The sequence below is a fragment of the Crinia signifera genome, chromosome 2 (genome assembly GCF_055691185.1).
Source record: "Crinia signifera chromosome 2, ASM5569118v1, whole genome shotgun sequence".
Classification (NCBI taxonomy): domain Eukaryota; kingdom Metazoa; phylum Chordata; class Amphibia; order Anura; family Myobatrachidae; genus Crinia; species Crinia signifera.
In genome coordinates, this window is record NC_139218.1 from 188,901,674 (window position 1) to 188,929,585 (window position 27,912).

General features: G+C 43.2%; 2 protein-coding genes across 5 annotated transcripts in view; one reads left to right on the forward strand and one right to left on the reverse strand.

Annotated features, from left to right (window-relative positions):
• Positions 1 to 6,812, reverse strand: part of LOC146060320 (uncharacterized) — a 267,579-nt gene extending 260,767 nt beyond the window's left edge. The window contains exon 1 of one of the 3 annotated variants that reach the window (XM_083173388.1): positions 6,562 to 6,812. The gene's annotated coding sequence lies outside the window, so the exon portion shown is untranslated. Of the gene's footprint in view, positions 1 to 6,064; positions 6,222 to 6,465 lie in introns of those variants that run through there. The other 2 variants (XM_083173389.1, XM_083173387.1) reach the window with 2 other exon arrangements.
• Positions 6,813 to 6,816: 4 nt separating this feature from the next.
• Positions 6,817 to 27,427, forward strand: LOC146060322 (U5 small nuclear ribonucleoprotein 40 kDa protein). Of its 2 annotated transcripts, none has more exons than XM_083173394.1 (10): positions 6,817 to 7,057; positions 9,419 to 9,548; positions 11,430 to 11,523; positions 13,386 to 13,551; positions 14,106 to 14,228; positions 15,982 to 16,102; positions 24,333 to 24,415; positions 24,492 to 24,553; positions 24,675 to 24,778; positions 26,021 to 26,174. In XM_083173394.1, exons 1-10 carry the CDS (start codon positions 6,977 to 6,979, stop codon positions 26,059 to 26,061), a joined length of 1,005 nt encoding a protein of 334 aa, XP_083029520.1. In that variant the 5' UTR covers positions 6,817 to 6,976; the 3' UTR covers positions 26,062 to 26,174. The 2 variants fall into 2 exon arrangements, with proteins under 2 accessions (XP_083029520.1, XP_083029518.1); XM_083173392.1 differs by lacking the exon at positions 26,021 to 26,174 and adding an exon at positions 26,962 to 27,427 and having other exon boundaries at positions 6,819 to 7,057.
• The last annotated feature ends 485 nt before the right edge of the window (positions 27,428 to 27,912 follow it).

Sequence of the window (27,912 nt, forward strand, 5' to 3'; positions counted from 1 at the left end):
AGCCTGATCATCATTTCTTCTTTAAAAATCCCGAGAGTGCCGCACAAAATTGCACCTTATCTACACCTACAGGTGAGGGCACAGGGTGAAGTTTACGAAGTCTCAACGGTTGAGTGCCAGATACCAAATTGCATCTATATATATATATATATATATATATATATATATATATATATATACACACACAAATTTGTATTCAGACACTAGGCGCTCTTCATATGGGCATAATTTTGTAGATCATAGGAAAAAAAAAAATATTTTCTCTACTTCCCTTTGTATTGTGATGGACACCTCTTCTGATGATATTCCTTGTTCTTTTTTTCTCTTTTTTCTCCTTCTGCTCTTCTTTATTGTGTCTCCTCAAGTGGATTTTGGAATATGTGGAAAATACATATATTGTGTTATATCTTTTCAGACTGTATATAAAATAAAGACTTTCTTTTCCTTGATGATTTTAACGGCGTACCAAAACTCACTATAGGGAGTGCATAGACAGGTGTATCAAGGTATCTTTATGGGTGACACGCACCCGTACTCACGATGAAATCTGCGATATGACACTCATCAAGGTTTCTTTTTTCTTTCGTTTTCCAAAAGGATTTTTATTGATGCAGATAATTTTTAAAACAAGAGATTTTAAAATATATATCCGAAATATATATCTGAGCAAATATAACTGAATTGGACCACAGTACCGAATCTGGTGGTGATAATGTGCAGTCAACTCCCCCACAAGGTATTCCGGATCCTAATGGAGGTGGACCAGCACCTAAACACTCACCCGATCCTGATTGTAGTCCTCCAGTCTTTACACACTTAGGTCTGAGGCAACATGTTTCGAGACTGCATGTCTCTTCGTCAGGGCTCTGACGAAGAGACATGCAGTCTCGAAACATGTTGCCTCAGACCTAAGTGTGTAAAGACTGGAGGACTACAATCAGGATCGGGTGAGTGTTTAGGTGCTGGTCCACCTCCATTAGGATCCGGAATACCTTGTGGGGGAGTTGACTGCACATTATCACCACCAGATTCGGTACTGTGGTCCAATTCAGTTATATTTGCTCAGATATATATTTCGGATATATATTTTAAAATCTCTTGTTTTAAAAATTATCTGCATCAATAAAAATCCTTTTGGAAAACGAAAGAAAAAAGAAACCTTGATGAGTGTCATATCGCAGATTTCATCGTGAGTACGGGTGCGTGTCACCCATAAAGATACCTTGATACACCTGTCTATGCACTCCCTATAGTGAGTTTTGGTACGCCGTTAAAATCATCAAGGAAAAGAAAGTCTTTATTTTATATACAGTCTGAAAAGATATAACACAATATATGTATTTTCCACATATTCCAAAATCCACTTGAGGAGACACAATAAAGAAGAGCAGAAGGAGAAAAAAGAGAAAAAAAGAACAAGGAATATCATCAGAAGAGGTGTCCATCACAATACAAAGGGAAGTAGAGAAAATATTATTTTTTTTTTTTCCCTATGATCTACAAAATTATGCCCATATGAAGAGCGCCTAGTGTCTGAATACAAATTTGTGTATATTTTGTGTTCCTTTGTGGGGGTACTTGAGGGTAAGACCCCAAGATATTCAGAAGGGCGAACTTCAGACCATTTAGCGCTACGGTAACCTTCACCCCAGTTTTTTTTCCATATATATATATATATATATATATATATCTATATATAATCTTTTATTATACAGTATTTTTTAAGTGTGTTTTTCATTAATAAATGTACACCCTTTTATTGCAAATACCTTTGTCCTTGTCATCATTTTAGCGCAACCAATAACTTGTATATTAGTTCCTCTTCCCTGCCTGGGATGTTGCTGTCTGCTGTAGTGCTTCTAGCACAGTGTGGTCTGTATATCAGCATTGATATGTAAACCAGACCTGTGCTAGAAACACCACAGCAGACAGCGACACCCCAGGCAGGGAACATGAACTGCATGGGTTTTCAAAGATGGCGGGTGCTAGAACGAACATAATATTTATATTAAGGCAGCTTGTTATAGTATGCACATGTTCTCAGCATAGAGCAGTGGTTCCCAAACTTTAGAAAAAAAATATAAGCTTAGGTAAATAGTTTTTATAGGTCATACTAAGTGGTTATGGACAAGTTTTGCTTCTTGTTGTCCTCATATTTTATGATTGTTAGTCAGCAGCACTGGTTTTGACTATTACATTTTATTACCAGTTATTTATATAATGCACACATATTCCGCAGCGCTTTACAGAGAATATTTGAATATTCAAATCAGTCCCTGCCCCAGTGGAGCTTACAATCTACTCCCTACCACATGTACACGCGCACACATTCATTCTAGGGTTCATTTTGGTGAGAGTCAATTAACCTACCAGTATATTTTTTGGATTGTGGGAGGAAACTGGAGTACCCGGAGTAACCCCACACAAGCACAGGGAGAATATAAAAACTGCACAGTTAGGGCCACGGTGGGAATTGAAATCATGACCTCAGTGCTGTGAAGCAGTAATGCTAACCATTACACCATCCGTGCCGCCCAACATGGACCATACAGTAGCTTCCTGCAATTCACTCTGGATGGTCAGTAATAAGGAGTTTCAGGCGAATAACTGTAAAATTATGATCTTATAAGGGCAGTGAGAGTAATATAAGTAATTGGTTCCATTTATCCTGGATCGCATATTCAATGTGATCTGGGCGGGATCTTACCGCCAAGGATTGCATTGCAATATCCATCAGCGGGATGTATGAATCTGCACCTGCAGCCAGACCACACATACACAGTGGCCACTTCTGGGGAGGGTTTGGGAACCCCCTGCCCAGCCAGAAAAGCAACCTGTAAAGTATAGGCTACTACTATCTTCAAATGGTGGTAGCTGAAGGGGCCAATATTGTTAAATCAGGCAGCATTGCATCCCCCATAGAAATCAATGGGGTATGCGTCTGCATGTGGGTACAGAGGGATTGCAGCAGGTCCCTCCATACATACATACATACATACATACATAGGAAGGATACTTAATATTTGCAGCTAACCACTAAAAACAACTGCAAGTATGTAATTACACATGGGCCCCTATAGGTTCCTTCGCTGCATGCAGTTACATCACCAGGGGTACACATTGAATCTCTGCTTGCTTGGAGTCCAACCATGTCTGTTTTGAGGACATACACTGGTGCACTGCACTTGCCAGGCATTCAGGGAGGCAACATAGGTTGCAGTGCAGATATGTGGCTATGCAGGATGTATGACGGGATGAAAAGATAGACTCCAGTCAAGACCCCCAGCATGTGCAGAAGAAAAAAGCTTCAGTCACTATGAAGGGGTGGGCCCAGTTGTGGTCCTGGTGGCAAATTACTCATATTAGTGTATATTATACAATTACAGATGCATTCTGCTTTTTTTCTCATTCAGAGCCTCTGCATTAATGATATGATTATGAAAAACACACCAAAAGTATGTGAAAGTAGTGTTTTTTTTTTCCCTTTTACAAGAGAATAAAAGTCCAAAAACTTGTCATAAAATCTACATAAAAAATAAATCAATTCCATACCTCATTCATAAAATGTAAGTGGATAGATGAACATTGCTCAACTGAAAAGTACGCTTCTACCTAGGTCCTCTTTAATGGGTTTCTCTATGACCCATACACACTAATTGATTTTGAGCTGAAAGCAGCTCACTTTTTTGCTGTTTGAGCTGCTTTCAGCTCAAAACCACCTATTGTGTATGGCCGGGCGATGAGCAATGATGCGCACTCCTGCATTATCGCTGGATGCTGCCTTCTTGTTTGACAGGACGAGTGAACTGCTTTCCATAGTTTCCAACTATGGAAAGTCGTTCAACCCCGTGAACAGTTCACCGCCCTCAGCGTTGGACAATTGCACTGGACAATTTTCTGGCCAGCGATTTGCACTTCATCGATGGCCATACATGCTGGGCAAAAACACCCAGTGTGTATAGGCATTGCCAGGGGTGTCCTGTTTGGCGGGGCTGCTCTGACACCTGTCAACAGGGAGAACAAAAGAATACAGCTGCATTGTCCGTGGATGTAATAATAATCGGAACAGTCTGGACCACACAGGGCATCTCCCCTTCCCCATGTCCCTGGTGAAAGCGATCACAGGGACCCCCCAGGACAGGACACCACAAGTTCCGGAATGCAGTTTGATGTCCAGTCCGGCATTCCGGGGTCTGGTCCGGGTCCAGTTTTTACTTAGGGCGGGATGTACTAAGGGGAGAATGCAGTAAAACGCCTGTTTTACCGCATTTTCCTATGTATTAAAACCCTGCTGCCTCGTTACCGCAGGGAAGGGTATCACCACCTTTGGGTGGCGATACCCTATAGAAGCCTATGGGCTTCTTTTTGCCGCCCGACACCTCCGCCGCAAACCCGCCTACCCCCTCCCTCTGGGTTACCTGGTCCAGGTCGTCCTGGACCCGGAAGGTAAGCCCTTCCTCCCCCTAGTGACGCCGCCGGACGTCCTTACGGCTGCAGGGGGGAGGAGGAGGCGCCGTGGACAGCCTGCTTAGCTGTCCCCGGCGTGAGGGGAGAGCCAGGTGGCAGGGAGGTGACGGAGACCCCCCGCACACCAGAGTACAGGTATTGCGGGGGGGCTCCGTCACCGCTTCGCGATGCCAGCCGCATATGTTAGTACATATGCGCTGGCATCTCGGCGGACAGCCGGCGATGTATATTAATGCATCCCGCCCAGAGTCCCCTGTTGGCATTCCTTCTATTGGCATACCGATATCAGTATTCTAAATTCAGGCATCCCATCTGCCGGTCATCCATATTTATCTAGGTACCATGGGGTTCCTCAAGGCTCTTGCAGGGGGTTCCCTCAAAGTGAAAAGAAAAAAACAGTACTAGTGGCTGCCAATCATAAAAATGGTTTTGGAAACACTGCTGTAATGCATTCTTCCCCACCCTATTCTATTAAATAGCAAGGCGCACCCGACTCCTGACAGTCTAATGCTGGCCACACATCAGACCAACTTTCCTCCAACTAGTTAGTTGGGTGGACTTAAAATCTAGTACTGTATGGGGGCAAATGGCAATAAGTAAACTCAAGAGAATGGGCAAAAACATTCAATGAAATCAAATAGGGCCAGCTACTGTACACTGTCTGATTGACAGTTGTCCATTTTCACATTTGGGAAACAAATGACAGAGGGCGGGATGTATTAATATACATTGCCGCCCTTCGCCTAACAGCCGCCGCGATGCTGTCGGATATGTACTAACATATGCGGCTAGCGGTGACCTCGCGATACCTGTGATGTGGTCCGCGGGGGTCTCCGTCACCTCCCGGCGGCTGCCAGCGTCCCCCTGCATCTCCTCCTCCCCCCTGAAGCCAGATGTCCTCCGGCTGTGACACCTGGGGGAAGAGGAGATCAGAGGACGGGAGGGGGCGTGCAGACGGCGATACCCTACAATGCGTTGACGGGGCGGCGGGGTTTTAATACATAGGGAAATGCGGTAAAACAGGTGTTTTACCGCATTTTCCCTTTAGTACATCCCGCCCTTAATTACAAATTACATTGGCTCCCATACAATACCAGGTTTTTATTCCATCCAACCAACTAGTTGGATGGTTGGAGGAAAGTTGATCTGATGTGTGGCCAGCACATCACATAACGCAGCTTATTAGCGGCATGCTCCGGATGTACGTAACCATAGGCGAATCTAGAAATATGCTAATGGATGGTCCCAGAATATATTCTATGGTTAAAAAAGGATATGTGTCCTAATTTCAGGGGGTGTGGCTTAATATGGGCATAATAAGACTAATAATAATAATAAGACTCATAAATGCTGCAAACGCATACACACAAGGCTATCCAATTATCTGAGATAATGTGATTTATTTCTACCTCCTGATTTCTACCTCTGAGTCCTGCCCTAGTGCCCTGTCAGGCATGAATCATGCCTGACAGGGCACTATGGCAGGGCAGGAGGTAGAAAAATCAGGAGGTAGAAAATCACAGGTATTCCAGGCAGGCCATAATTCTTTTTACCCCCACACAAACATCACCAGAGCCACCAGACAGCCAATTCCTACCCTACTCCGTTTGAAGAATAAGAAAGAGGACTCTGAGTTGGAACCCCCGCGTGATCCCTGCTGTGCTGGCTGCGCTGCAATGTCACGCGCTCTAGCCGCACGTGGAGGACGGCGAGCTGCTGCTTTGGCGGAGGAGGGCACATGAGCAGAGCACTGCTCACGCTCCGCAAAGGACCATGGGAGGAGCTGCGTGCAACCGGGCATGTGCGCAGCTCTCCCGTCCTGTCACTGTGGCCATGTTTGATTACTCTTCCTAAAAAAAACATTTAGGCAGCGGCGCAGCAGCACTTAAAAAATTATTAAAGGAAAAGATGCCGGGCAGTCTAATGGGTGGTCCGGTGCACCCGGGGACCACCCCCTAGATTCGCCTATGTACGTAACGTATCTTCAACGCTACTCACACAACCTCTCACACCGCAGTCTTAGCACTGGGAATAAGTGAATCGATGTTAATGATGGTAATGAGTTGATACAGATAACGCTGGCGACGCACGTACAGGGTGTAGCGGCCACACTGCCTGCCGCCGATGGCTCTTCAAGTTCTTTCAGGTCACGTTTTTTCCCGTCCGCGTCTCTTGTACGCACAGCGATTCAAACTATTGCTTGGCCACACCTCCCGCTACTGTCATTGGCTCGGAGACCTGGAGCAGGCTGACGTCACCTACGAGCTGCTGTAAGCCCAGCCACCAATCAGCCAATTGCTCTTGCTCTTATTTTTTACTTTATTTTCTCCCTTCATTCTTAAAGAGGGCCATGAGGTTTCCGTCAGCCAATCAGTGTCCTGAATGGCCAGGCGCAGGCTGATTACGTAAATACTTGGTGCCGGAAGAACAACGCGGCCAGGACAGGACTAGATTGTTGCTCACAGGAGTGGAGGCATAGTGCATAGTGTCGTGATCAGCAGCCTAAGACATGATCGAGATAAATAAGAGGAAAGGGATGGAGCTGGTTCCCCTACCTGCCAAGAAGCCGCGCAATGAGCTGGTGGCGACGGTGAGTGATGAGCATGAGACCTTGGTGTATCCCGCGGCTCCTTGCAACGCCTGCATTTGGAGGGCTTCTCTAATGGTTCGGTCTAAATTGTAGTGGGCTAAAGGACCCCCCCCCCCCCCCCCCCCCCAGACAATACGTCTGGGTGATACACACTAGACATGGGCAACTCTGCTCTTTTCCGTGAGCGGCTCTCGACGGTTCCACTCACGGGAAAGAGCCGGTTCTTTAGAACGGCTCTCGAGTTTTATTTTATTTTTTACGGTAATCATAATAATAAAATCAGTATTAAAAACAAAATCTATTCAGTTTGGTTACCCATGTTCTGGCCACGGCGTTCAGAAGAGTATATGTATGTATATGTGTATATGTGTGTGTGTGTATGTGTATATATATATTATATATATATATATATATATATATATATATGTGTGTATATATATATATATATATATATATATATATATATATATATATATATATATATATATATATATATAACACACTTCTGCTGAATGCCGTGGCCGCACCATGGGTAACAAAACTAAACAGATTTTTTTATTTTTTATATATATATCTGATATTGTTGTTGTTGTTATGATTAACGTTAAAAAAAAAGAGTTGTGAGGCTTTGAGCGGCCAGCAAACTATGAGCCGCAAGAGCTGAGCCAGGAGAGCCGGTGGCAGGAGTCCTTGATCCTCCCACCGGCTCTCCCTGCTCATACCTCCCTGCTCCACCACCGGCTCTCCCTGTTTCCTGGAGCAAGACAGTTCTTCCAATCACTGATAGTGATTGGAAAAGAAGAACTGTGTAACTCCAGGAGCCGCCACTCAATTGTAACAGCTCACGGCTCAGCAGGCTCATTTGGAAGAGCCGGCTCCTGCGTGAGCTACCCATCTCTAATACACACATTCAGCCGCCACTGCAGTGTGTGTCAGTACATGTTCTTAGGGGAGTATTGTCCTCCTACAGTTCTTATGACATTTTATTTATATGTTGAAGGAAGGAGTCTGCAGTGCCTTACAGAGCACAAACAGGACAATTTAAAAGTTGACAACATGGACAGGGATTATAAACATCACAGCAGCAGTCATAGCGGTAGTAGATTTAGGAACCCAGGATATGAGTGAGAAGTGATATCAACGCTATTATTACCCCTTTCACGCCAGAAATGCAGGGAACAATCCGGGAATCAAATTCTGGGCACGTGCAGGGACATTCCTGTGTTGGACCCCATTTACACATGCTTTTCAAGCAGGGACATTCTGGGTTGGCACCTTTCATACTGAACCTGGGATGACTCTGCATTTCTATGAGTATGTCATTCAAAATGGCCTTTAAGATGAGCTCATTAGAGAGCGATGCCAGGATCTTTGCAATGTTATGGTATATCTGCCCATCATTATCATTGCATGTAATTTGGTGCCTGATCTCCTCTGCCCCTATAATGTTTTAGAAGCTCCCTCACCATTTGTTCAAGACATTCTTCGCTTTCAGACGTTAAATGGCACTGCTGGGGTCTGTTGTGCCACAGAGCTTGCACTGTAACTTCCTGCAGCTGTGTCTCTGAAAATCCACAACAACAGGAAATTGCCATGCGTAGCCACTCAGCATCAGCAAAGGCAACACTGGAAAGAGGCACATGTCCCTGCACCCTTCCTACCAGCCAGTATCTTGGGAAGGTCCTGGGAGCAACCCTGGTAGCTAGCAGGGTTGAAATCCAGGCCATGGGTTCTGGGATTTTGTCCCTGGACCCTTAAACACCAGCACTACATCCTGGGAATTTTAGCTGGTGTGAAAGGGGTATTAGTGTGTTGATGCAGCTTCTCTCCATTTGTTTCCCTGCCTATATCGGTGCTGTTATCTTTGAAATAGTGTTCATTCTAGCACCCGCTATCTTTGAAAATCCATGCAGTTCCTCTTCCCTGCCTGGGGTGTTGCTGTCTGCTGTGGTGTTTAATGCCAGAAGAGAGGTGAAGGAAAGCAGGGGCGCCGCTCACACTGAGATATTATTTGGGCCCATGGACACCACACTGTGGGTAATACTTTTGCTGCCTCCCGGCCTAGCCCAAGGAACCGCACTAGCAGATAATACCCTTGCAGAACTGTCTTTTATACATTGGTGATGTTTTTTAGGTTAATGACACAAAGTTAAATAATTAGGTGGTGTGCAGTGCTAGGTGAGGTGACTGTCAGCACTCTAGAAAACTTGCTAACATAGGTGCTAGCAACATGTAGGTTTACTTTAAACCAGAAGTATCCTGGCAATTATTGTACATTGGCTTTTGATCGTTATTTCAAGATACTCGTTTGGGGAGTGGGGTTATTGAAGACTGATCTTAATTGCAATGGTTATTTTGTAGGGCCCACCAAGATCATCCAGTCTACAAGCACCAATCATGCTGTTGTCTGGACATGAAGGAGAAGTATACTGCTGCAAATTTCACCCTAACGGACTCACCTTGGCATCTTCAGGATTTGACAGACTTATTCGTAAGTTTTAAGTTAATTTGTTTAGGCGCATAGAAATATTCCTTCTTGGTGAAGATGTTATTTCTAATGCTTTTAATAACTTACAATGCCAGGAAAAAGGTTACTAGTTAGTGGTTAGGGCACTAACCCACCAAAATAGCAAAGTTCACCAAACAACTTGTATATAAAACACACAAAGGTGGTACACTTTTTTTAGTTGTAAATATCTGGTCAAACTATTGTATTCTATCAACCAGGGCAGTGGAAAAATATGTAAAGTCTGTTCGAAAAGAAAGTGAATAATCCATTTGTGTATGGTATAGTGCAGGCATGTCCAAACTGTGGCCCTCCAGATGTTGTGACACTACACATCCCAGCATACCTTGCCATAGTTTTAGCATTCCCTAATAGTAAAACTGTGGCAATGCATGATGGGACTTGTAGTTTCACAACAGCTGGAGGGCCATAGTTTGGACATACCTGGTATAGGGTTAACTTTATATCTTGGATATAGGCTACCCTATGGGGTTTATTTAAGAAGTGTCTGGTTGATAAATGCTGAGCTTCTGATCATGTTTATGGTCTGTTTTAAAGGACAGCGCTATTACTAACAAAATACAACTTGTAAAGACAGTGCCCTTTTTTAAATTTTAGGAGTGCCAGGTTTGATGTGATATTTTGTAAATAATCCCCCATACCTCATTGGTCAGCAGAGCTTGGACAGATGGTACAGATATCTATAAGACCTATACACATTCCTGCTTTATGAGGAAAGAAGACTAATTGGTATTGTTTTCTTAGAGGTGGGTTACTTTTAGGATCATATTCAGTTGTGTGCATTTTCTTGAAAAACCCTACAGGAATTTAGGCACAGGAGTTTTCCTATTCAATTGAAGGGGAGAAAGTGAGCTGCAGTGATTACTACAGACATCTGTCTTTTTCTCACAACCCCACATCCCCAAATTATTATTATTATTATTATTATTAATATTTTTTTTTTTTTTTTTTTTTGAAAGTCAGGACTTTCTCTTGAATACTTTATACAGCCCTCCTAATGACTAAGCAATTTGGAGTTTCCAATTAGTTTTAATTCTTAATCTTCTCTAGCATCAGACTGCTTCTTGCATCTGCTAACCGCATACCCTACACTACTGCTCACCTGCAGTGGTACGCAGGACGTGCTAAGGAAAAATAATCAGAAAAAAAAAAAACCTAGGCAAACCTAGTGGCCAATTGCATATGTAAATTAGTGACACAATCGCATTGTTTTTGGTAACTCAATGTGTTCATAGGCTGTGAATTAAGCTTGGAGCTTGGGAGCATGTAAATTTAAAAAGTAATAGGTGGTTTCTAATTGAACAGAAGCTGTGGCCTATGTAACTACATTACTAGTTAAAAGCCAGTCAAAATTATGGCTTAAGGTCCATACACACTGAGCGGCTTTCCCCCTGCCCATCGCTGTCAGCGGGGAGAGGACGGCTTTGCATAGCACAGCGTTATGCAAAGCCGCTCATCTGTTGGTAATACAAGCAGATGAATGGCTTTCCCAGCGATGATGTGGGAGCGCGCATCGCCTTACACACTTGGCAGCTTTGAGCTGAAAGTTTCAGCTCAAAATCGCCCAGTGTATATGGGCCTTTAGTCTCTATCTGCTACTACCAATATCTGTCTTCACCGCTCCTTCTGTCCATATCCAGAAAGTTTTCATGTTGGTTTTCGGTTTCTGTTGAGAACTAATTTGGTCCGTCAAGTGGCCTCCAGTGGTCACCTGCGGTACTTTACCTCCTAAAAGGTGAAAAATATATATATTTTTTTTTCAATGAATGTAACATAGAAGTAAAATATATGTCCTGTCTGTTTGCAGCACTTCTATATTGTACTCTTGTTTTTATTCTGTTGCAGTTCTCTGGAATGTATATGGAGACTGTGATAATTATGCAACCTTAAAGGGTCACAGCGGCGCTGTGATGGAATTGCACTACAATACAGATGGCAGGTACTTTAACCACATAAAAGTCATTGTTTGACACAAAAATGTGAAATTGAAATAATTTTTGTGATCATTTTTTCTTTTGGTAGTTTCAAAAAAAAATTGAAAAAAAAAAATACAATGGCTGTGCATAGTACAAATGTTACCTACAGCCAGTTATTTATGCCTAATTATGAGCAGTGGATTCATTTAAAGCTCTTTGCGACATATACTAGCGACAAATGAGTGGAGTACTCTGAGAACTGAACTGTGTACCCATGTGGTTCTGTTACCCATGATGGGCCTACACACTGGGAGATGCGGCAGAGTTTTCAGATAGCCCAGCACATGTGTCAGTGCTGTGTGCTGAGCGATGTTTCAGGGCCAGTGTTCTCACATGAGAACACTTACCCAGACTGACGAGATGCTGGATATTAATCTCGGACATTAGCGATGCACATCGCTATGGCCCCTATATCGCTCTGTGTGTATTTTCTAAGCAATCTAGTAAAAATTCCTTGACTATCGCGGTTTGTAGGCACCATAATGGGTGGATTATATAGTAATAACATCATAATACAGAAATAATCTGGCCTATATACTTTGTTATTATTGCTAAAAAAGATGGGTATATCAATGTTCCTTTTTTATTTATTTTGTTAAGCTTGGGAACTTATTTTATGTACTGAAGCAGTTTGTGTATTTGTCGAAACAATATTTAGGCATTTTCATAGTGTCTTACTACAGATAATGGACTCTAGGCCAATTAAAACTTCTCCAAGATGCACTCAATATATCCTCGAATGTGGTATCATAATGTCTTGTGTGGCATGCTTTCATTGTAACTTCATAGATATAGCGTTACTATTTAAATACTCCTGATATTGGGACTTAAATATATCACATAGTAACTAGTGGGCATATCGTCTATTTGGTAGTCATGTATTATCCCAACTCTCGGTACCCTGGATTTGTTAGATAATCTAAATTGGTAATTTGCGCTGTCTCCAGTGTCACAGTATTTGTGCATTGTATCCATAGGCCCCCCATTGTAAAATGATCTTCCAACCCCATTGACAATAGACCTCATCACTTCTCCCTTCCAGTGTTCTACATTAATATTATGCCCTCCCCTCTCCACATCCCCCCCAATGCCAATTTATTGTGTAACCACATACACTCCCAGATCTGTTGGTAAAGAGCATTTATATTAAATTGTAGTTGTTTTGGATTATTTAGGTATTATAGTTTGAAATGGTACACTTAGTATTTATTTTGGAACAGAGGCCCATTGTCATTACTTATTCCTGTAGCTGTTCTATATGTAAAAATAAATGGAATAAATTACTGAGAGCAGTTGCTTGACCTGAAAGCGTGTTAGGTCTGAAATAGGCAATATTAGCCATTAAGGCAGGGGTTCACAAACTTTGTGGAATCACGGCACCCCAGAGTATCAAAGTTTTTCATGGCACCCCTAGACCAAAAGTTTCTCATTAAGAAAGTCAGAAAAGAAAATATAAAGTTGCTAAAATTGTGTTTATAGCTCATCCTTAGGGTCAGTTTTGTGGTAATTATCAGGATTCACCTCGGTTTGTCCACAATTTGGCTATTACTTTGGCCATAACCTACTTAAATTTGATCATGGACCACCAATCCAGGGCACCCCTGGAAGTCCCCCAGGGTGCCACGGCACACAGTTTGGGAACAATTAAGGCATTTGTTTTTGTTTCTACATTTTATACACCTCTTGTGCATTTATGTTAACAATGAATTTGGGTTTTTGTTATTTTTTTTTCCTCTGCAGTTTACCACACTTAATATAATTTACTAAAAAGGTATTGTGTGGTAAATTTGCTTTATTATAAGTGTCTTGTATGCCTTTTTCACAGCTTGCTCTTCTCTGCTTCAACTGATAAAACTGTAGCAATTTGGGACTGTGAAACAGGAGAGAGAGTGAAACGACTAAAGGGACACACGTCATTTGTCAATTCTTGTTACCCAGCCAGACGGGGGCCACAGCTGATCTGCACGGGCAGTGACGATGGGACGGTGAAGGTCCGTACAGCTGTTCTGTATTATACGTACTAGAGCAGACACACTTTAATGTTTTGGGAGGTTCATTCACTTGTTCAAACTTAAATAAGAAAATACCTCAAAGTTAAAGAGTAAGGAGGGAATTCAATTGATTTATTTTTACAGCTGCGATAGCAAAAACACATGGGTCCAAGAACCTATCTTGAGTTTTTAAATTGAAACTGGTACATTTTTGCTGTAAAAAATGTTTTAATAAATTACTTTGGCTGTTAGAAAGAAAAATAAACTATTTAACAAGAGGCTGCTTTTGGGGTTTTTCATCAGTTTGCAGAAACAATGTTTTCTAAGAAAGAACCAATAAGAGTCGTAATAGAAATGTAAAGATGGAAGGTTCTATGTCACAAAGTATGTTCTTATATATTATGGTCAGAATTGGCAGTATGTAGCTGCATTACTTTGGCAGAAGCTGATGACAGTCCAACTGTAGTCGGATTGGGCTCAGGCTAGATAAAAACAGAATAGATTAGCAGATCATACAAACGACACTATGTTCCTACCTATTTTATGTTGTGCAGCTCTGGGACTTCAGGAAGAAAGCAGCCGTGCAGACTTTCCAAAATACCTATCAGGTATTGTCTGTTACTTTCAATGACACCAGTGACCAGATCATCTCAGGGGGCATAGATAATGACATAAAGGTAAGCGTTTATTCTTTCTAATTTACATATCTTTTACTGTCTGAAATCTTCAATGAAGAAAATGCCCTGTGTATTCTTTCATCATGCATGACACTTTAATATACAGTAGTTTATATGTGGTACTGAATGAAGCACCAGTTTTCTCCTAATTATCCATGCCTGCTCCATACCAGGGAAGTAGACACGGTGGTAATGTATTGGAGAACAGCACGGGAAAGGTAAACCTTCAATGTAGAACATTCAAGGACCACTGTTCTATACAATAAATAAAAGTATAGAGACCACAAAGCAAACCGGAAGAAACCTGATAGAAGTCTCAATATTAGAGGTTCTAGATAAATGTGGTTCTAGATAAATATTAGAGGTTCTAGATAAATGTGGCCATAGAGCAGTGGTGTCAAACTCATGGCCCTCCAGCTTTTATGGAACTACACATCCCAGCATGCCCTGCAACAGATTTTATATAATGGATTGCTAAAACTGTGGCAGGGCATGTTGGGATGTGTAGTTTCACAACAGCTGGAGGGCCATAAGTTTGACACCACTGCCATAGAGGGAAGGTTTCTAAGGAATGTTATTCAGCCAGATCAAATTTGGGACAGCTGATATGGACATTCAAACTTACACAATTATTGTCCAATAACCATACAATCCTCTCTGGGAAGAACAAATACTAGACCTATTCATCTAAACCCAGTTTTCAGTCTTCTAAAAACTATATAAAACAGCAACATCTGGATGACACCCCCTGCCCCTGCCAGTATGTATCTCACCAAAGAACTGGGGGTTATGCCTTTTGTGTTCAAAATACTTCATGATAGCCCCAGTTTCCCACTCATGGTTTTAGAGATCGCCTGTGAAGACACTGAGGAGCTCCTAATTTTACTGTTAGGGGTATGTCTTAAAAAGTATATTTTTCTACCTCTTTTAATATAGAGCCTAACCCAGTGGTTCACAAACTAAATTGATGATGCTTGGCCAAGTGCTATCTAACCCCATAAAGAATGTTATGTGCAAGGTGATAATGCACCAGCCAATCGGCTCCAATATGTAAATTGACAGTTAGGAGCTGTTTGGCTGGAGCATTATCACTTTGCACATAACGTTCTTTATGGGGATAGAAACCACTTCTCAGCTTCTACATTTACCCCTGAGTGCCTAGGCGCCCTGGGGTGCCTTGGGACACTTGCAGGGGTGCCTTGGATTGGTGGTCTAGGACAAATTCATAATAGTTATGGGCAAAGCAATAGGCAAAACCAGAGTGTGTGGCCACCAGTCATGAAATATTTTCGCAGACAAAAGCAAATATGGTTCCTCACTACATAACTGATCCTAAGGATATGTAACACAATTTTCTTAATTTTTTTTTTCTTCAAAATGTATCAACAAGAAACATTTGACCTAGGGGAGCCCTGAAAAATGTTGATGCTCTAGGGCAGGCCTGGCCTACCTGTGGCTCTCCAGATGTTGTCAAACTACAAACCCCATCATTCCTTGAGACAAGTTTTGCAATAAAGGAGTGTTAAAACTGTGGCAAGGCATGCTGGGATTTGTAGTTTCACAACATCTGGAGAGACACAGGTTGGCCTGTCCTGCTCTAGTGTGACATGGTTCAAAAAGGTTTGGGAACCACTGGCCCAACCCAACCCATTGTTGGCTTCTATGAAGTATTCAGAAGACCGTTATCATGCATATAATCCTCGCCTTAATAGTTCAGGGACTGTATAAACTAATTTCTCATTTTCTTTGTCAGGTTTGGGACCTGAGGCAGAATAAGTTGATGTACACGATGAGGGGACATGGGGACTCTGTGACAGGCCTCAGCCTCAGTTCTGAAGGCTCTTACCTTCTCTCAAATGCTATGGATAACACAGGTAATACAAAGTGATGAACAGGAGACACTGAAGGGATTGCAATAGTTTGTCCATTTGCATGAGCAATTTAATAATGTGTTTATTGTCGCTAATATAATTTTGTCTTCAGCTCCAATTTTTCTAATATAATTTTATGGTAAATAAGAACCTCTTGGCCTATCTACTCTGCCATATTTTGTTGGGGGGGGTGTTAGCCTTTCACTTATTCCATTATTTTTTTCCCTCTACACTTTCCCCTGAAGCTACCACCCTTCAGGGTCGGCACGTTCTAATAAGTTTCACTTTTTTTTTTCTTCTCCTTCTGAAATTTCTATAATACTATTTTTTTCCTCCATAATATACAACTGCTGCTCACCAACGTATGTATTATGCCATACTGTTAAATATATTTAATATGAGACTTCCGGTAGGTGGCGCATCCAAGATGGCCACGTTTTAATGGAGCTCCGCTCAACCAGGCTACATCCATCCCCATCCACCCGGATCACGGCCACATATCGCCCCACCAGCCACACGCCTGTCTACCTGACCCTCTTGGGAACAGAAGCAGCGTTGGGGCGGCGGGATTGGATCAAGGGGAGAGCCTATATCCCTACCGGAGTCTGACCCATGCTTGGGCCTTGCAACAGGACACCACCCCCGGCCGGAGAGGGGACAAGCCTCCCGTGACGACCCCTCGGGTAACCCCGGCAACTCACCGGCTAGAGACAGCCTAGCCACAGACGGCCTGAGGAGCGGCGGAGTGCCCGAGACATCCGGCAAATCCACCCAGAGAACAGCCGCGGAGAAGAGGAGTGACGCGGCAGACGAAGACGACGCCGGCGGCGACTCGTACTTGACGGCTGAGAAGGGCGGACTCAACGCGGAAGACCCTCGGGCAGCACGATCCAGACGCCGCTGCCCCGGAGCAGACGGGGTCGAGGTGCGGCGGAGGTGGGGACGGACAGACCCCCCCTGGGTCGGATCGCCGCGCTCCACGCCCCAGACACCGGTGACTCACGCGGCAGAGGTGTGGGCTACCCGCACACGCCGCAGACGCCCTTGCCACCGGGAGGTGGACGACGCACCGAGCCAGGGGACGGAGTGAGTAAATACACCCCCACACATCCCATGCTCCAGACTGAACTCTTCTTGCGGGCCGCAGACCTCTCCCCTCCCCCCCCCCCCCCCCGGCCGGCCTAAGGTCAAACCCGACTCAGCACCACACTAAGTGAGGGTCAAGGTGGTGATCGTTCGGGCTCCCCGCGTGTTGGGCCTCGGCCCCCCCCCGGGACAGAGGCGGGAGACACCCGCAAGGGCCGCGGACCCCCCTCCCATACCTCTTGAAAAGCCGGCCACAGATTCCTGAGGGTTAAAGTGGGAGCACAAGCCTTATACCCCACCCTCACAACAGACATCCCTCTGTCTAGGAACTGAGAAACGCTATTTGACTGCACTAAACGGCCAAGGTCACAGCTCATTATAGGGAGAGACCCCACCAGGCATTAACAGTTACACCCCCACTCCACCTCCCTTTACCTAAACTCCAGAGCATTCTTGCCCTGCCTGGTATACAACATAGGACACCTTCCCTTGAGGAATCACAAGAGACTACCGAGTTGATTCTTTTGAATAAAACCCGGGAAACCCAAGAACTATTTGTCCCCCTCTCCTATACTGAGGTCCGTCATGTGACAGCGACACAGCAGCGATTCCCTTGACCAAATTATTGCGTTCAGCGGGAGAAAAGTGGGACTCTAATCTTATTTGTGCCCTATATTACAACCCACCACAGACAGTCCCAAAGAGCTATAACTAAACAGCTCAACCATCTCTGGGACCCCCTCTGAGGTGAGATCTGCCACATAAACTGTTTGAGGACACTTGGACAATATATCTGGACAACCAGCACATACACCTATAGGTTTATAGGTGGCAGGTACCTTGGGTCGGTGAGTCCACTGACCCGCCGGGGAAGTTCTGTCAATTGATGTGACTGTGTTCAATATTTGTTATCTTTGCTTAATAAGTTGGTGACTAGCGGTCTATAGCACGACATGCAATAGTTGACATATAGTCAAGAAAACTTAGTTAGACAATACCGATCAACACTAGTGTTAGCCCTATACCAATAACATATTTAACGTTGCTACTTGGTGACGGGTGCTGAAACAGTTCCCTCTGTAAACCTTTATCTGTATCAACCTGGTTAAATAGTCTCTGGGAAAGACCCAGGCCAATAACTCCTTTATATTTCCGCTCACCTTTTGACCCCTCCCTCTCTGGGAGGAATAGAACGCTACCCTACCTGATAGGGGACTCCATACTATAGGCACAGATTGGCCACACCAGGAACCCCACACCAGGCGGGTGGGCAGACGGTAGGGCCAGGAATTTACTGTACGTTCAACTTTTTGATAACAGCCCACCTTTAGGGATAAGGTCAATATTTTCCTCTCTAGCTCTATTTTACCCTTTCCATCTTTAAGGCTTTTTAGTTAATGGACAAATTTTTGTCCACACCCCGCCCACATCCTGACCCATCATTAAACTCCAATAGGATGGGCCGCAACAATAAAACAAAACAAATAACTCCAACCCCACAATCATCGCAAACACCTATGGAGACTAGCACCCCACATGACCCAGAACCTCCTTCGAGTCAAATTGGGCTGTCTTCCACAGCACAAGAAATACTGTCTGTTTTGATGCCACACATAGATAAAAAGTTAGACGAGTTCAAAATTTCATTTCAGGCCACTGTGAAAGAGGTCGCCTCTAACACATCCCGAATTGCGGAGCTTGAACAGAGGGTGAGCGATTTGGAAGATACAATGGTAAACACTCAATCTGCCTCTGATTCATCCGACGCAATGATTAGGGAACTCCAGGACAAATTAGAGGACCTGGAAAATAGAAACCGAAGAAACAATCTCCGCTTTATAGGAATTCCTGAAAGCATCAAGCCAAACTCCTTGGCTGATTACCTCACGTCCAAATTACTGTTAGCCTTAGATGTTATTGACACAATAGAGCTTCCGCAAATAGAAAGAGCACACAGAATAGGCCCAGAGAGATCTGACACCAATTCTCGTCCCAGACCAGTTATCGCAAGATATCTGGACTTTAGAGCTAAAGAAACAGTTTTACGAGCATACAAAAAAATGGGACACCTCACAATAGACGGAAACCGTATCCTTATTTTCCAAGACTTCTCAGTAGCAGTGGCCCAGAAACGCAAAGCATTCTCACCGATATGCAAATTTCTAGCAGAATCTAATAAGAGATTCGCACTTCTCTACCCGGCCAAACTTAGAGTCACAGATGGAGGTCATACACACATGTTCGACGACCCGGAAGCAGCAAGGGCACACCTGATGCCTCCTTCCGCCACCCTTAACCCACCAATCATCACGTAAGAGACACATATAAAACTGAACACTATTTACGTATCCCCCTCACTTGGGATGATGCAATCCTGTATTTACTCTAGTATGTTTTATTTACAATTGTTCAACTTGTTGTTTGTTATGCATGACTTACCCACGGACGGCCCCAATAACCCAATTGGGACCCGCCGTAGCAATTTGGTTTGGAAAAATTGGAAAATTTTGTCAAAGCTTTACTTAGATATAATTATTGATTGTTTACACATCACTGTCCTGATTACAATGTTTCTTTTTTACATGCCCATAATGTGTATTGGTAACTACACACAACACAGACCACACAAAATGGAGGAGCCCTCTACTTGCTGGGATGGAGGGCTCTCTTATATGGTAAATGCTTGTCTTTGGGACCTCGCCAGGGCTGGAGTGGGATGACACCAACCAACCCACCTAACCTCCCGTACTCCCCTCCCCCATACTCGATCAAAATAATTTCATGGAACGTACACGGTCTAAACTCCCCAATTAAGAGATGCAGGATAGTGACCCATATGAAACGCTATAAACCTGACGTTATGTTACTGCAGGAGACTCATTGGAAGGCAGGGGAAAACTCAACCTTGAAAGCACCCTGGATAGCAGAATGTATATCTGCCTCACACTCTACTAAAACCAGAGGGGTGGCAGTACTACTCTCAAAAAATATCACGTACTCTATTTTGGACTCAGTCTCAGACCCGGAGGGCAGATTCCTACTCTTAGACGTCAAAATAGGGGACTCAAAATACACCATCCTCAACATATACGCCCCAAACAACCACACTCCAGCCTTCCTCTGTCAAATCTCCCAATTACTAGCGCAGAGAACGCTCTTCCCATTAATCATGGGTGGAGATTTCAACATAGTTAATGACCCCATCATAGACAAATTCCCCTCCCCAAGAGAACCCAATTCCCAAACGTGGAAAACTCTTGATACCTTTTTAACACAGAATCAGTTAGCGGATGTATGGAGACTGTTCCATCCAACAGACAAATCATTCACTTTCCAATCGGGAGTTCACCGCTCCCTCTCTCGTATAGATTATATATTAGTGTCGAACCATCTAGTTACATCCGTCACTTCGGCTAATATAGGCAACATTATAATCTCAGACCATGCCCCCGTAACGCTCTCATTGCATATACCCACCACAAACCCCCTCCATAAAACATGGAGATTTCCCTCATATCTTCTACATTCAGAACACTTCTGCCAATACATAAAACACCATTGGAGAGAATACGTAGAAACCAATATTGCACATTGGGACACACCAGTACTGTTCTGGGAAACAGCTAAGGCTGTCATGAGAGGACATATAACATCCTATATGGCTAGACGTACCCAGGAATTCAAAAAACAGTATACCTCCCTCCAATCCACTATATCCTCATGTCTTGCCACGTACACCTCTAATCCAACAGACGAGAATTACGTTGCACTTCAACAGGCGAAACACCTCCTCGAAGATCTATTACTTGTCCAGGCGCAGAAAAATCTAGAATATACAAAAAACAGATACTACAGGTGGGGTAACCGTACGGGACGCTTACTGGCATACCTAACGAAACCCCCTTACCGAAAAAACCACATCACATCTATTAAAACGCCGACCAGCCCCACACCTCTGACAAAAACACATGAAATAGCCAAAGCATTCCAGGAGTTCTACACCGCTTTATACTCAGCAGAGACCCCGGACCACACAAAAATAGATCAAATGCTTCAAAATGCCAACTTGCCCTCATTATCCCAGAACCAAATTGAAAAACTAGACGCAGATATCACAGCTGAGGAAGTGTCACTAGCCATATCCTCACTCCATACAGGTAAATCCCCGGGCCCGGACGGCTTCTCGGGGGAATTTTACAAAATCCTACAGGTCGATATTACCCCAACTTTATTAGAACTCTACAGAAACATTCATAAGACCCAACCCATATACAAAACATTTAATGAGGCCTTCACCACATTGATCCCTAAGCCAGGGAGGGACCCCACGAAGTTGGACTCCTATCGTCCTATCACACTATTAAATGTAGATTTCAAAATTCTCTCGAAAATCATGGCAACGCGAGTCCAATCCTTCCTATTCGAAATAATATCACCTGTCCAGCTGGGGTTTGTATCAGGCAGGCAGTCAGTAAAGGGCATACGTGCGGCAATAGCTTCAGTAGTAAGCTCCAATCTAAGTCCCAACGCCCCCAACATGTTACTGAGTTTGGACGCCCATAAAGCTTTTGACACTGTCTCATGGCCTTTTCTTTTTCAAGCTTTATCCGCATACTCATTTGGGCCGCACTTCATTAACCTGATCAAATTCTTCTATAGTTCACCACAAACCTCTTTACTCATAAACGGAACTAAAAGCTCCCCCCTACAGATGCATAGAGGGACGAGGCAAGGCTGTCCTCTCTCCCCGATTTTATTCAACCTCTCGCTGGACCCCCTACTAAGAACAATTGAATCCTGGCCAGTACTGCAGGGCATAAAGGTAGGCAACTTAGAGACTAAAATTACGGCATTCGCAGATGATGTCCTTATACACTTAGCGAACCCAAAAAACTCCCTTCGCCCCTTACTGGAATTACTACACAACATGGGCCAATTATCTGGCTTCCAGATAAATCTGGAAAAATCGGAAATTTTATATTTAAAACAAAGATTTACACGCCCTAGGTGGGCAGCGCAACTACCTTTGAAATGGGCGAAAGGTCGCCTGACATACTTGGGTATTGTCCTTCCTAAAAATATCCACAATCTGTACAACCTCAACATTAGTAAAACCATCAAAAACCTCAAAAACGACCTGAATGGCCTGAAACACCTAAACCTGTCGTACTTAGGTAGGGCAAACCTCCTTAGAATGATACATTTTCCCAAACTGCTATATCAGCTTCAGGTACTGCCCCTATTACTTACCAATACAGACATAGCAGCCATCACGAAATTATTCCGCACATTCATATGGAATGACGGAAGGGCAAGAATTGGGATGATAAAGCTTATTCAGCCAAAATGGAATGGAGGTATAAATTTCCCAGACATTCAGACATACAACCGGGCAGCAATATTTAGAAATCTGAAAGACTGGATACTCCTGGATCAAATATACACTAACACTACCTTGGACCAAGGCTTCCTCCCAAATGTCTCCCTAACTGCCTTCCTACACCTGGAAGACAAAGATGTCCCCTCAGAATCACTACTCAATCCCCTTCTAACATCAGTTCGCAAACTTTGGCTCTTACTACGCCATTCTTACAAGCTAAATCCTCAACACACTATACATCTACCTTTTTCAAGGAATCCTCAGTTTCAGGACGGTGCGGCCCCCCCCATTTTCTCAAACTGGAATGATGCAGGCCTCAGGAGGGTAGGACAACTGATAGACACTCAAACACATAAGCCACTCACTTTTGAGGAGGCTTCTAAGACATTCCCGATAATAACTACTTTCAATTTACACTTTATGCAAGCCCAATCATACGTAGATAAAACTTGCAAACTTATACCTGAAAGGGACTGGGTCAATGACCTGGATAATGTATTATTAGCCCCCACTCTTCCCAAAAGAGCAATAGCTACTTACTACAGATTCCTCAGGAAACCTCTTGATTATACATCACAGAAAACGGGCCTCAACCAGTGGTTGGAGCATTTCCCATCCCTGACCATTGACACGCTTTTAAAAACCCTGCAGACTTCTATCACTACATTTCCCATGGCCAGGTTCACTGAAATGTACCTCAATATCTTCCACCGCTCTTACATCTCCCCCCTCAGAGGCTTCCACATGAAATTATTCGAGACTCCAAAATGCCCCAAGTGCAATCATCATCAGGCAGACTTATATCACTGTTTCTGGTCCTGTCCTATGATAATGCAATTCTGGGCAAGAGTTAGAGACTTTGCCAATGAACACTTGGTGAATTATGCCCCATTCAGCCCAGAATGGGCCATCTTCGGCATTCTCCCTGAGGGAATAAGGGTCCCTAAACCGGTGCGGAAATTAATGTTAGCCGTCTCCTCTGCCGCCCGCAAGTCAATTTTACAGGTGTGGATCCAGGGCTCACCCCCGGCCCTGGCGATGTTCAGGGATAAGTTATTTTTTATATTCCACATGGACTGGCTGGAGGCTTCTCTACAGAAAGATTCTCGCACTAAACACTTCTTCTCCACATGGAGTAGCTATATAGATACCTTGCCCTTAGCTACTGAACAGGCCATACACCAAGGTTTCCGAAACACGAAATGGTATGAAGAGCAATTGATACTTAATGATCCTCCAGTGGTGCTGGAATAGCCAAAAGGGTTATATAACTTTGATGAGCCACCCAAACCTCTGACAATTGTATACTTGGTACGACATGATATAATATAATGTAGATATTATAGCAAATGTTGGAAAACCCATTGTCTGTGTTTACACGAAATGTTTAACGAATGAAACAGTGATGTAAAATGTAATGTTCTTTATTGAAAGCTTTGCAATAATAAAAAGTTGTTTAAAAAAAAAAAAAAAATATATTTAATATGGTCTAGTATACTCCAGTGATGTCAATTGTGCACCATTGAGGAGCCTTTCTGAAAAGGAGTGCACAGGTACTGGTGTTGCTCATTGCTACTACCTGGGTGTTGGTTCTCATTTATGGCCTCAATATAATATAGTTGATGTGGGCAGTTTCCCATTAATGTTGGTGTTTCCAGTAACACTGTATGGCAATAGGATTGCACTAGTGAAGTTGTGGGATAGCAAAGACTGGACCCAGCCTTTATAAAATGAAAGCACACCTCTCTCATACATGTGTCTTTATAGTTCGAATTTGGGATGTTCGTCCATTTGCCCCTAAGGAAAGATGTGTGAAGATATTCCAAGGGAATGTTCACAATTTTGAAAAGGTAGGTTACTCTCATCCCTTGTCTGCCTCTGCCAGTGTAGATGTTGTTAAAGACACATGTCCTCTTTCCATTACAGAACTTATTGCGTTGTTCATGGTCTTCTGATGGCAGTAAAATAGCCGCAGGATCGGCAGACAGGTAATAGATTTTTACCGCTATTTCTTGCTCCCCTCTTGTTGTATTTTCCTTAATACAAGCATATAGCAAGTTCTCTGTCCTGTTAACACTCCTTCACCTTATTATATTTGTTGTATTGCAGATTTGTATATGTTTGGGACACCACATCTCGCAGGATTCTCTACAAACTACCTGGCCATGCAGGTTCAGTCAATGAGGTGGTGTTCCACCCTGAAGAGGCCATTGGTGAGTTTCCTCAGATTTATATTAAAGCTGTTGTGCTTGGGGGGGGGGGGGGGGGGTTTATTCACTGTAAAATCTCTTCCTTGAAATCCATCTGGGGGACTCTGCATCATAACCTCTGGGCTAGATTGTGGAAGTTAGGCACTCTAACCTCTCCCACCTCCAGCAGAGCCTCAGTCTACATTTGGCAAGCTACAAGGAGGAAACGTATAATAACTTTATTTTAAAAAAAAAAGGGAGGGAGGGATTGTAACATCCCCAGATGGAAAACAATTTTTAATGTATAAAAAAAATCCCATTTCCTCTATCATGCATCATTACATATGGGAATTCCCAAAGCAAACTTACAGGGCAGGACTTTTTGTGCAGCTGCATTTAAGACATTATGGCCAAACTGGGATTCCTCCAAAACAAAGTTATGGAACTGATTGAAAACCTGGTAATTGTCTGCACAGACGACCAGGTCATAGCTCTGTACAGTTGTTCCACTGAGACGGCACGTTGAATGGCCTGAAATGCACCAACAATGCAAGTCGAATGAGCTTGTAGTTAAGCAGGTATTAGTAAATCTGAAGACTGCTAAGCCTGACTGATGGTCAGTGACCCAGCTAGCAATGGTGGACTTGGAGGCCAGGCAACCCTGATTTGGTGCATCTACAAGGACCAAAAGACTGAGGCACAACAATGCTATGCGAGACAAGTAGATACTTAAAGCCTGAACAATGTCTAACGAGGCCAGTGACGATGCATTCTGTGAAGACAAGCTTGGAATAAAGGCTAGCAAATCAATGTCTTGGTTGAGATGGAATGCAGATACCACCTTAGGCAAAAAGGTTTCAACCATGCCATCGAATGAAAAACAAGAATTGGTGCCTTGCAAAAGCCCCTAACGCTGGCACCAGACAATATACAAACTCCAAATTCGGTAGTAAATTTTGGAAGTGGCTAAAAGTGTGAGTATGTTTGTCAGTGTTGTCTCTACCTTGGGCCACCATCCTTGAAGATGGTGGTGACGACACACAGCGTCCCAACCTGTGAGGCTGGCATACATGGTAACCACATTCCAAATCCAGATGAAAAATGGATTCCTTGGTCAGATTTGGCGTGTAAAGCTTACTACTGGATAGATTGAGGTGTTTGAGTCGACAGAGGAACTGTGTGGCCAGAATAAAATCCATTGAGAACCAGTGATACAGAATCTGAGACTAATGTCCAGGCATGAAAGTGTAATTTTTTTTTTCCCAGCAACAGCATGCAGCGGAGCACCGATGCCTGTGGTACTTTAGAAGAGTGTGTATCCCGTATTGAAGGACCACCACTTTACCCTGAGGACATTTAAACTGTTGCAATGGTAGAGTCCTGACTTGGGAGCATTGGTTCTGTACACCCGGGGCGATTTCAGGGCATTTTTCCGAACAATCTGACTTAATTTCACTAGATTGCCTAGAAAATACCCCTACATTATTCTGTCTGTAGGTCGCAATCACCCAGTAATTCAGATTCAGCATGCTGAATAAATCTAGTTAGATTGCCGTTCAGGGCCTGAGTTCTCACCGGAGAAAACTGGCCCTGACGGAAAACTTATCTTGCATCGCTGTAGAGTGTTGTGTACAGCACACTACATTCTACAGTGTCCTGTGTACAGAGTACAGCCAGTGTCCCACCAGCTTGCTGGAGAGAGGGAGATGGTGTCAGAGTTATTGCAGGGCAGTTTGGTAAGAAGCTTATAGAATATAGCCCTGTGATGGAGCCAATAAAAAACCCACCTATGGGTACACACAGGGCTTGTCTGAGAAGGCTCACAAAATGGTGGTTCTCCATTTCAGTGGCAAAGCTCAGCATCAAAAATGGCACCCCAGCACTGATTTAAGTAAGCCCCAACTCTTTCCTCACTAGCACTAGGAGCCACCACACTGCAGCTTGGCCCTAACCCTAATCTCCTTCTGCCTAGCAGCCTAACCCTATGTACCCCCACTAGTGCCTAAACCCTAACCCCCACCTTCACTTGCCTGACCCCAACCCTTTTGAACAATTCTGGTATTGGCATCCTGAATCTTTCTTAATTCCAGCCTCTCTTCTCAAGGCATGGTCCCATGGCATACCTGTGATTGTGTTTTATTAGTCTATACCAGTGTAATGTAATTGATCAAATTTTGTGACCATTTTTTATTTTTGTTCATTTACAGTTCTTTCTGCATCAAGTGACAAAAGACTGTACATGGGAGAAATCCAGTGATCGCACATCTATTTTAGCGTGGCATACTTAACTCTGTTGTACTCAGATGAAGGGCTAGTTCCCAGAGCCATACCATTACTAGCTCCAGACTGTGGTCACTTATTTTTATTTTTTTTATCCATAGATTTTTGATTTCTTCAAAGAAAATGTACAAGATTTTTACTCTTGCGTGTTTTTTTTTTTTTTTTTTTTTTTTCAAGTGAAAAATCAAATTGTGTATATGGAAAAAAATGCATTTCACTTGGTCTTAATATATGCATACCCCAACCACCTAATATGCATACCCCAACCACCTAATGTCAACTCATTTTGTTTAGGAATTACTGGTACAAGCAAAGTTTGCCTCATATTTGAGGTGTTACTACTATATGTTTTTGTTTTGTTTTTTTACAAGATAAACATTTTTATGTTTTGAATGGTGGTTTATTTTATTTATTTTCACATTACTTCATAGGAGTCAGTTCTTTTAGCTGACATGTTCTACATTTCACCAAAATATTTTTTGATTATTTTTATTCTTAGATGTTATTAAAATATACAAGTCCAACTATTGAGGCCATTCTCTTCCCCACACCTAATCTTACCACATAAGCTGCTCCTTCACAATGCTTCATCAAGCTCTAACCAGCCACAAGTATCTCAAACAGACTCCAGCAATTTTTTGTTTTAAAAACCATACTGAAATTTTCTAGATTCAGACATGAAAAATACTGGCTAGCGTTAAACAGAGCCTGCTGAAAACATTTTATGAGATTTCCATGACTTTACCAAACCTGTAAACTCTTGTAAGCATAAAAAACTGAGACTCTAAGCTAGGTTAGTAGTTACCAAACCTTTTTGAATCATGGCACCAAGAGTATCTTTTTTTTTTTTTTTGTTCTTCTTTCAAGGCACTCCTAGT